Source organism: Pogoniulus pusillus, chromosome 6 (assembly GCF_015220805.1).
Source record: "Pogoniulus pusillus isolate bPogPus1 chromosome 6, bPogPus1.pri, whole genome shotgun sequence".
In the NCBI taxonomy this organism is placed as follows: domain Eukaryota; kingdom Metazoa; phylum Chordata; class Aves; order Piciformes; family Lybiidae; genus Pogoniulus; species Pogoniulus pusillus.
In genome coordinates this window covers 1315928-1326399 of record NC_087269.1, presented here as the reverse complement: position 1 = coordinate 1326399, position 10472 = coordinate 1315928, and the positions used below count along the sequence as shown (strand labels likewise).

General features: G+C 58.8%; 1 protein-coding gene across 6 annotated transcripts in view; it reads right to left on the bottom strand.

Annotated features, from left to right (window-relative positions):
* Nucleotides 1-7: 7 nt before the first annotated feature.
* FAM168A (family with sequence similarity 168 member A) overlaps nucleotides 8-10472 on the bottom strand; it is a 118115-nt gene continuing 107650 nt past the window's right edge. For 5 of the 6 annotated variants that reach the window (XM_064144193.1, XM_064144192.1, XM_064144195.1 and 2 more), the window contains 5 exons: nucleotides 10125-10250; nucleotides 7997-8139; nucleotides 3405-3579; nucleotides 2040-2148; nucleotides 8-143 (listed from right to left, as the gene is read on the bottom strand). In XM_064144193.1, coding sequence (XP_064000263.1) covers nucleotides 104-143; nucleotides 2040-2148; nucleotides 3405-3579; nucleotides 7997-8139; nucleotides 10125-10250 — 593 coding nt within the window. In that variant the 3' untranslated portion in view covers nucleotides 8-103. Of the gene's footprint in view, nucleotides 144-2017; nucleotides 2149-3404; nucleotides 3580-7996; nucleotides 8140-10124; nucleotides 10251-10472 lie in introns of all 6 variants that reach the window. The other variant, XM_064144194.1, reaches the window with a different exon arrangement.

The window sequence follows — 10472 nt, the reverse complement described above, 5'->3', positions numbered from 1 at the left end:
AGGATGCATAAAGTGACCTTTGCACTTCTGGTTGTGTTCTTTGCTCTTCTTTTGTTCTTGCAAACAGAGGAGGGGGCTGCAGGGCAGCGGCCACAGCACCCGGCTAAGACTTGTGTAGTTGCATACAACCTTTGACTCCAGAGCTGCAAGACAGCAAATGGCAGGAGAAGGTGGAGTTAGGAAGGAATCAGGCAGGAGGTTGGAATGGTTTGGGTTGGAAAGGAGACAAAAGATCATCTGGGTTCAACCTTGCCCTGCTATGGGTGGCGGGGCAGGATGGAGAGAGTTCTGCTCTGCCTTGCACCCCTGCACAGTGTCCAGTGCCAGTTCTGCTCTCCCCTGCACCCCTGCACAGTGTCCAGTGCCAGTTCTGCTCTCCTCTGCACCCCTGCACAGTGTCCAGTGCCAGTTCTGCTCTCATCTGTACCCCTGCACAGTGTCCAGTGCCAGTTCTGCTCTCCCCTGCACCCCTGCACAGTGTCCAGTGCCACTTCTGCATGCCTGCACCATGTCCAGTCCCAGTTCTGCTCTCATCTGCACCCCTGCACAGTGTCCAGTGTCACTTCTGCATGCCTGCACCATGTCCAGTGCCAGTTCTGCCCTCCTCTGCACCCCTGCACAGTGTCCAGTGCCAGTTCTGCTCTCCTCTGCACCCCTGCACAGTGTCCAGTGCCATTTCTGCACCCGTGCACCATGCCCAGTGCCAGTCCTGCTCTCCCCTGCACCCCTGGGCAACCCATTCCAGGGTCTCACCACCCTCATGCTGAAGAACTTCTTCCTAACATCCAGTCTGAACCCACCCATTTCCAGTTTTGCTCCATCTCCCCCACCCCTGTCACTCCCTGACAGCCTCAAAAGTTCCTCCCCAGCTTTCCTGTAGCCCCCTGCAGATCCTGCAAGGCCACAGTGAGGTCTCCTCAGAGCCTTCTCCTCTCCAGCCTGCACAGCCCCAACTCTCTCAGCCTGTCCCCACAGCAGAGCAGCTCCAGCCCTCTGCTCATCCTCATGGCCTTCTCTGGACACCTTCCAGCACCTCCAGACCTCTCCTGTCACAGAGGCTGCAGAACTGGACCCAGAGCTCCAGGTGGGGTCTGAGCAGAGCAGAGCAGAGCAGAGCAGAGCAGAACAGAGCAGAACAGAGCAGAACAGAGCAGAACAGAGCAGAACAGAGCAGAGGGGGAGGATCACTTCCCTGGCCCTGCTGCCCACACTGCTCTTGCTGCAGCCCAGGCTCTGGTTGCTCTCTGGGCTGCAAGAGAAGACTGAGAGATCCTGTTGAGCATCTTGTCCACCAGGTTGATTGGGCAGGGCTGGGTGCTAGGTTGGACTGGATGAACTTAGAGGCCTCCTCCAACCTGCTTGATTCTATGATTCTATCAAAATCACAGCATCTCAGCATCACTGCATCACAGGGAGGTGGTGGAGTTGCCATCCCTGGAGGTGTTGCAGCCAAGCCTGGCTGGGGCACTTAGTGCCATGGTCTGGTTGGTTGGGCAGGGCTGGGTGCTAGGTTGGCCTGGCTGAGCCTGGAGCCCTCTGCCAACCTGCTTGAGTCTATGATTCATAGAATCACAGAAGCTCAAAATCACAGAATCCTAGAACAATAGAAACACAGAATGGGCTGGGCTAGAAGGGACCTCCAAAGCTCATCCACTCCAACCCCCCCTGCACTCAGCAGGGACATACTCCACTAGATCAGGTTGCCCACAGCCCTGTCCAGCCTCACCTTCAATATCTCCAGGGATGGGGACCTTTTAGTCCAATATAAAGACCTTTTATCCCAAAATAAGGATCACAGAATGGTCTGGGTTGGAAGGGGCCCCCAGAGCTCATCCAGTCCAACCCTCCCTGCACTCTCCAGAGGCAGAGCCCCAACCCCCTCCCTGGGCAAGCCAAAATCATGCCCTGCGTGAAGGGCCTCAGCAGCTTTGCAGGAAGCAGAGATGCAATGGCTGGTGCTGGGTGGCTACTGAAGCAAGAGGGAGAGAGCAAGAGGGTGGCAAGGGGGAGGACTCACATGGATTGGCCAGAGGGTTTACCAGTGTGGAGGTACATAGCTGTAGGTGGGGGTCCCTTGAGCCCTGTACGTTGGCACGGACACTGGATGTGCTCCGATGGCAGTGTGCTGGGGGGTGGTCAACAAGGTTCCTGCAAGGGCATGGGAGAAACACTTAGCCAGGGGGACAGGTCCATCAGGGCATGCATGGTGCTACAGAGTGGGCAGGCACAACGGCAGCTGCCTCTGTGTTTCCCTCCCTTCTTCAGTCCCCTCGGTGATTATTCTGCCCCTAAGGCCTGAATCAAAGGTGGTCGACTCCTGGGGTTGGTGTCAGCACCACACAGGGACTAGAGTCAGAACCACAGAATGGGCTGGGTTGGAAGGGAGCTGCAAAGCTCAGCCAGTCCAACCCCCCCTGCACTCAGCAGGGACAGCCTCAGCTAGAGCAGGTTGCCCACAGCCCTCTCCAGCCTCACCTTCAGTATCTCCAGGCATGGAGCCACAGCCACCTCCCCAGGCAGCCTGCTGCAGGGTTCCAGCAGCCTCCTGCTGCAGAACTTGTTCCTCACATCCAAGCTCAATCTGCTCTGCTCTACTTTGAAGCCATTGCCCTCATCCTGTCCCTGCAGCCCTTTGCAAACAGTCTCTCTGCAGCCTTCTTGTAGCCCCCTTCAGATACTGGCAGGCTGCTATGAGGTCTCCCTGGAGCCTTCTCTTCTCCAGGCTGCACACCCTCAGCCTGGCCTCACAGCAGAGCTGCTCCAAGCCCCTCATCATTTTCCTGTCCCTCCTCTGCACCTGCTCCATCAGGTCCATGTCCTTGCTGTGTTGAGGGCTCCAGAGCTGGATGCAGCACTCCAGGTGAGGTCTCCCCAGGGCAGAGCCAAGTGGCAGAATCAGCTCTCTGCATCTGCTGCCAACACTGCTTGGGATGCAGCCCAGGCTGCCCTTGGCCTTCTGTGCTGCAGGCTCACACTGCCTGCTCCTGCCCAGCTTCTCCCCCACCAGCACCCTGAAGGCCTTTCCCAGAGGGCTGCTTTCCATCCCCTCCTCCCCCAGCCTGTACTGACAGTGAGGCTTGTTCCAGCCCAGCTGCAGAACCCTGCACTTGCTCTGGTTCAGCCTCCTGAGGTTCACCTGGGCACACCTCTCCAGCCTGTCCAGCTCCCTCTGGATGCCCTCCTGTCCCTCTGGCTATACCAACAGCACCACTCAAGCTTGCTGCCACCTGCACAGCTGCTGCTGGTGCCTCCATCCTGCTGTCTGCAGCAGTAAGTACTAAACAGCACAGCTCCCAGCACAGAGCCCCGCTTGGGCTCTGCTCTCCCCACCTGCCCTTCCAGCCACCTCTCCCACCCCAAGGAGACGACACTCAGGACAGAGAGAAGACTTTCCCCTTCCTTACCTGCTGACATGGCCATGGTGGTGCCAGCGACCATGCCCATGGCCACGCCGTTGGTCCTGGGGGCGGCGACAGGGGCCGGGTAGATGGCCGAGGGGATGCTGTTGGGCTGGACCACGGTGGTGTGGTGGATGACGTGAGGCTGCGCCGCGTACACCGGCTGGGTGTAGTAAGCTCCCTGGGGGAGAGGGGGAGAGAGGAAACACCACCCCAACAGCAGCATGGTGCTGGTGTCTGACTGAGCCACGGGATCACAGAGCCCATCGGGTTGTGTCTCACTGCAGCAGGCTGGAGAAGAGCTCCGAGATCATCGAGTCCAACCTAGCGCCCAGCAGCTGCCAATGAACTGAACCCTGGCACCAAGTGCCTCATGCAGCCTCCTCTGAAACACCTCCAGGCATGGGCACTCCACCACCTCCCTGGGCAGCCCATTCCAGTGCCAATCACTCTTGCATGAAGTACTTCTGGGTCACATCCAGCCTAAACCTGCCCTGGCACAGCTTGAGGCTGTGTCCTCTCCTTCTCTTGCTGCTTGCCTGGCAGCAGAGCCCAACCCCACCTGGCTACAGCCTCCCTGCAGGCAGCAGCAGGCAGCAATCAGCTCTGCCCTGAGCCTCCTCTGCTGCAGGCTGCACACCCCCAGCTCCCTCAGCCTCTCCTCACAGGGCTCTGCTCCAGGACCCTCCCCAGCCTTGCTGCCCTTCTCTCAACACCTTCCAGCACCTCAGCAGCTCTCTGCAATTCAGCAGCCCACAGCTGGACACAGCTGAACTCCAGGGGTGGCCTGAGCAGTGCTGAGCACAGGGGCACAAGAACCTCCCTTGTGCTGCTGCCCACACTGCTCCTGAGCCAGCCCAGGATGCCATTGGCTCTGCTGCCCACCTGGGCACTGCTGCCTCAGCTTCAGCTCCTCTCTCCCACCACCCCCAGGGCCCTCTCTGCCTGCCTGCTCTCAGCCACTCTGGCCCCAGCCTGCAGTGCTGCTTGGGGTTGTTGTGGCCAAAGTGCAGAACCTGCCCTTGGCCTTGTTCAGTCTCATCCCCTTGGCCTCTGCCCACCCATGCAGCCTGGCCAGGTCCCTCTGCAGGGCTCTGCTACCCTCCAGCAGCTCCACAGCTGCTGCTAGCTTGGTGTCACCTGCAGACTTATTGATGATGATGACTCAATCCCAAAGCACAACGGCAAAGGGAGGACTTGGAACATGGCCTTGGGTTTAGCTCAAAGATCTTGGAAGGGGAACACATGAAGGCTGGAGAAGAGGAGGCACCAGGGAGACCTCAGAGCAGCCTGCCAGGACCTGAAGGGGCCTTCAAGAAGGCTGCAGAGAGACTGTTTGCAAAGGGCCGCAGGGACAGGACGAGGGCAATGGCTTCAAAGCAGAGCAGAGCAGATTGAGCTTGGATGTGAGGAACAAGTTCTGCAGCAGGAGGGTGCTGGAACCCTGCAACAGGTTGCTTGGGGAGGTGGCTGTGGCCTCATGCCCTGGAGATATTCAAGGTGAGGCTGGACAAGGCTCTGGGAAGCCTGCTCCAGCTGAGGATGTCCTTACTGACTGCAGTGGGGTTGGACTGGATGAGCTCTGGAGGTCCTTTCCAACCCAACCCACTCCATCATCCCACAGTTCTATCCTACATGTGGCCTGGGGCAACCACTGGTACCAATATGAGGCTGGAGGATGCAGGGATGGAGAAGCAGCCCAGCAGATGACCTCCAGAGGAAACTTCCAACCCAGACCATTCTGTGATTCTCTGAGAAGAGCTTGGGGGTGCTGAGGAGGAGGTGAAAAGCTGGGCAGGAGCTGGCACTGAGTGCTGCCAGCTCAGAGTCAGCCCTGTGCTGGGCTGATCCCCAGCAGTGTGGGCAGCAGGGGCAGGGAGGGGATTCTGCTCCTCTGCTGTGCTCTGCTGAGACCTCCCCTGCAGTGCTGGGGCAGCTCTGGAGTGCTCAGCACAGCACAGGCAGGGACCTGCTGGAGCAGGGCCAGGGCAGGGCACAGCCATGCTGGGAGGGCTGGAAGGGCTCTGCTGGGAGGTCAGGCTGGGAGAGTTGGGGGTGTGCAGCCTGGAGAGGAGAAGCCTCCAGGGAGACCTTCTGGTGGCCTTGCAGGACTGGAAGGGGCTGAGAAGAAAGCTGGGGACAGAGTTTTGAACAGAATCTGTTGGGACAGGCCAAGGGGGGATGAAAAGAAGAGAGGGAGATTGAGACTGGAGAGAAGGGAGGAATGTTTGACACTGAGGGTGGTGAAAGAGTGGCCCAGGTCACCAAGAGAGTTGCCCCATCCCTAGAATCATTCCAGCTCAGGTTGTTTGGGGCTGTGAGCAGCCTGCTCTGGTTGGGGATCCCCCTGCTGACTGCAAGGGGGTTGGACTGGATGACCTTGCAAGGTCCCTTTCAACCCAAAGCATTCCATGGTGCTGTGAGTCAGAGGCTGGCAGCAGCTGTGTGTGCAGTGGGGGTCAGCCTGGTACCACAGATCCTGCTGCCAGCCAGGAGTCACAGCAGCTCTGACTGCAGCTCCTGCTTTGGAGGCAGCAGCAGCAGCAAAGATCTCAAGGCCAGGTCCTGCTGGCTGCAGCAGCACAGCCTCACACCTCCCTCCCTGCACCAGATGGCACACAGGAGGTTCTGAAACCCAGCCTGGACCCCTGTGCTGGTCTTTCACTTCAAGACTCCAAGCCCTCAGGTCCTTCAGATGACTTCCAGAAGGAAGCAGGCACCACCACATGTTGCTGCTGGTGCAAAGAGTTGCTCATGGGACGACAGCAAAGCTCCACCACATGGCTGGTTCTTTCCATGAGCAAACTCCTGTACCTGGAAACCTGGGCAAGAGAAGGTGAAGCTGAAGCTGTGCACATGTGGGATGGCAGCCAGGATGGATGAAGGCAGCAGGAGCATCAGAGGGATGTGTTGGGCAGTCAGCTCACCAGGGCCAAACCATGCTGGCCTCTGGTGGGATGAAAAGGGGCCTGGACCCAAAAGACTTTGGCTGCTGGAGAAAATGCTCAAGAGGTGGGAGAAAAGGAGAAGCTATGGCTCCTGGCTGCCCCCAAGGTGCTTGCTGGGGGCTGGGAAGCATTTTGGCTCTTTGGACTTCTGCAGGAGACAGAAGGACTCTGAAATCCAAGCTGGTGAGACTCAGGGAGGTTGGAAACGAGAGGTGAAGGACTAATGGGAATGACAGAAAGGAAGGAGCAACAGGAAAAGCTGCTGAGCTGTGCATCCCCAGGACAGGCAGGGACCAGGGATGGTCAGAAAGGCTCAAGGGCTTCAAACAAGGGAGGGAGGTTTCACTGTGCATCAGTGAAAGCCACCAGAGAACCTCTGAAGGCCTGGATGAAAGAGAGAAGGAGATGCAGGCAAACTATGAAATGACTTCTTTCAGACACAGAAGCTGATGGGACACACTGGAGCTGCTGCATGGAACTTCCCTGGGGAACAAGGACATGGCAAGAAGGTCCATGAAGGAAAGGTGACTGAGAAATCAGCTGTGGAGAAGACACATGGCAGGTTTTGATGTTCCCCTCCAGGCTGTCAAAACTCTCCTGCCAGCAGGAGTCCCTGGCAAGCAGGACAGCTGCAAGCCCTGCTCCATCTCAGGCTTGCTGGTGGGCACTGCCAGCAGCTGCCAACCTCCTGCTGTGGGCCACGATCACAGAACCCCCAGGCAAGGATGGGTTTGGTCTGCAGCAGTCCATGCAATGCTCACTTGAGAGAGTCACAGAGCCTGAGAGGTTGGAAGGGACCTCCAGAGATCAGCCAGGCCAAGCCCCTGCCAAAGCAGCATCCCCCAGGGCAGCTCACACAGGGATGCATCCAGGTGGGCTTGGAAAGCCTCCAGAGAAGGAGACTCCACAGCCTCTCTGGGCAGCCTGCTCCAGGCCTCTGACACCCTCACACCAAACAACTTTCTCCTCCTCCTGTGCAGATGAAACCTTCTCTCTTCCACTCTGCATCCACTGCTCCTTGGCTTCTTGCTCTGCACCCCCCAAAACAGCTTGGCCCCCTCCACTTGACACCCACCCCTCAGCTAGGGAGAGACATTGAGCAGAGCTCCTCTCAGCCTTCTCTCCTGCAGCCTAAGCAGCCCCAGGGCTCTCAGGCTCTCTGCACAGGGCAGATGCTCAAGTCCCCCACTCCCCCCCGTGCCTCTCTGCTGGACTCTCTGCAGCAGGTCCCTGTCCCTCCTGCCCTGGGGAGCCCCAAACTGGACACAGCATTGCAGCTGTGCTCTCAGCAGGGCAGAGCAGAGGGGGAGCAGAACCTCCCCAGCCCTGCTGGCCACACTTCTGCTGCTGCCCCCCAGGCTGCCATTGGCTCTCTTGCCCACCAGGGCACATTGCTGGCCCATGCAGAGCTTGCTGCCCTCCAGCTCCCCAAGCTGTCTCTCCAGGGAGCTGCTCTCCAGCAGGATGCCCTCTCATCTACCCTGGAGCCTGCTGCTCCTCCTCCCCAGGTGCAGGACTCTACGCTTGTCCTCACTGAGGTTTGCCTTCGCTCTCAGCCCCCCCAGATCTCCATGAAGCCCTGCAGGACCTTTGGGCTGTGTCAGGAGGCTGTCAAGGGTGGTGGTGGCACGCTGGTGGGGGGGCACCTACCTGGGTGTACAGGTTCTGCTGTGGGTAGGCACTTCTGATGGGGTACATAGCGGTCTGGTAGGGGTTGGGAGACGGCGAGTAGGGAGGAGGGGCGCTGCTGCTCTGGGTCGGTGGCACCTTGTAGGGGGTCCCCGCAGTGTACCCTGGCAAAGAGAAGACATTGACCAAGTTAAGGTGAAGGCTGGCAGCTGCAAGAGCTGCTCCACCTCGTACAAGAGCAACCCAAGCCATGAGGACATCGCTCGGTGTGGAGCAGATGTGTTGAGATGCAGCTGCTGGTGGCCTGTCAAAGCCACCAAGCTGAGGCCTCCAGTGAGCAACTGAGCACAGCAGCCAGGGTGGCATCCTCCACCCTACCCAGCCTGCCAGTGGCTCTGCCCATGGTGCCCACACCAGGACATGGAGCTGGTGAGCATCTGCAGTGCAAGCATCTGCAGTGAGAGCGTCTGCAGTGCATCTCCAGTGTGAGCATCTGCAGTGCATCTCCAGTGTGAGCATCTGCAGTGCATCTCCAGTGTGAGTGTCTGCAGTGTGAGCATTCTTCAGCATGAGGGTGGTGAGAGCCTGGCACAGGTTGCCCAGGGAGGGGGTTGAGGCCCCATGGCTGGAGGTGTTTGAGGCCAGGCTGGCTGAGGCTGTGTGCAGCCTGCTCTAGGGTAGGGTGTCCCTGGGCATGGCAGGGGGTTAGGACTGTCTGATCCTTGTGGTCCCTTCCAACCCTGCCTGGTTCTCTGACTTGACTTCAGAAGGGTCAACACTGTTGTGGTGCTCTAGAGGTAGACACAAAACCAACCCAGAAGCTGGATTCTGTGACCTTGGAATTCTCTCACTCCTAGGGGAATAGGAGATCACCTCCCTTGGTTTATTCTGCCCAAACCATTCTGCTCAACCACTGAGCACCTCCACTGCAGGCAAAACACCTGCAGACAACCTCAGCTTGCCCCTGGGGACCAAATGCTGAGCTTGAAAGGGAGGTCTTCATCCACCTCCACTTGACTTGCTCCTCTGAAGGAGCCCACAGGAGAGAGATGCTGCTCTCCTCCTTCATGCTTCTAACACAGCAGGACAGGCAGGAGCAGGGATGCTACCTCAGACAATCGAGCAGGATGGAAGAGACCTCCAGCCCAACCTAGCTCCCAGCCCTGCCCAATCAACATTAAGCAGATGAACAAGTGCATTGTGGAGCACAAAGAGCTGTTGGCTCCGCATAAACTCTGGCCTGAGGGCATGGAGGAGGTGGCTTTGCTCTCCTGCCTGCCTGCCATGAACATAGAACAGAGAACCAAGCAGGTTGGAAGAGAGCTCCAAGCTCACCCAGCCCAGCCTAGCACCCAGCCCTGCCCAACCAACCAGACCATGGCACTAAGTGCCCCAGCCAGGCTTGGCTGCAACACCTCCAGCCACAGCCACTCCACCACCTCCCTGGGCAGCCCATTCCAGCACCAATCACTCTCTCTGCCAACAACTTCCTAACAACATCCAGCCTAGACCTGCCCTGGCACAGCTTCAGACTCTGGCCCCTTCTGCTCTTGCTGCTTGCCTGGCAGCAGAGCCCAACCCCACCTGGCTGCAGCCTCCCTGCAGGCAGCTGCAGGCAGCAATCAGCTCTGCCCTGAGCCTCCTCTGCTGCAGGCTGCACACCCCCAGCTCCCTCAGCCTCTCCTCACAGGGCTCTGCTCCAGGACCCTCCCCAGCCTTGCTGCCCTGCTCTCAACACCTTCCAGCACCTCAGCAGCTCTCTGCAATTCAGGAGCCCACAACTGGACACAGCACTCCAGGGCTGGCCTGAGCAGTGCTGAGCACAGGGGCACAAGAACCTCCCTTGTCCTGCTGCCCACACTGCTCCTGAGCCAGCCCAGGATCTCATGACACTGCTCTGCAGTGCTTCATCCCAGAGGGACTGGCAGAAACAACACAACCCTCCCAAGCAGGCAGCTCTGGCAGCAGAAGCTGGTGCCAGAAAACAAACCTCCCCCTAGCTCCTGGCAGCACCCAGGAACGACCCCACATTGCTTTGCTGAAACCAAAACAACCCCCACCCCCAAATCACAGCCTCCCAGGGAGGAGGAGGAGGAAGGTGGGCACAAAGCCAGCCCAGCCAGAGCCCAGAAGCAAAGGTTGCAGTTACTGAAGGCTGCAGAAGAAGCCTGATAAGTTCTGTTCTCGGTCCCGGCGTCCACCGGCAGGTGGAAGGTGCCCTCCGTGGCGCAGGAGGAGGAGGTCTGTGGCCAGGCTTGCTTCATCAGGAGCGTAGCTGAGTGGAGACAGAGAGAAAGGGTCACTGACACAGCAATAAGGGGCCCAAATGCCCACACCTGTGGCACACTGGAACCACCTGGCTGCCCTCCTCCTGTCTGCCCCTCTGCTCCCTTCCCTGTGCTTGCAGGAATTCCACCACAGAGCTTCCTTTCACCCCACCTGAGGAGCCCCACGGAGGGGGGGGCTGCACAGTGCCCTGCAGCAAGCCACTTGCCTG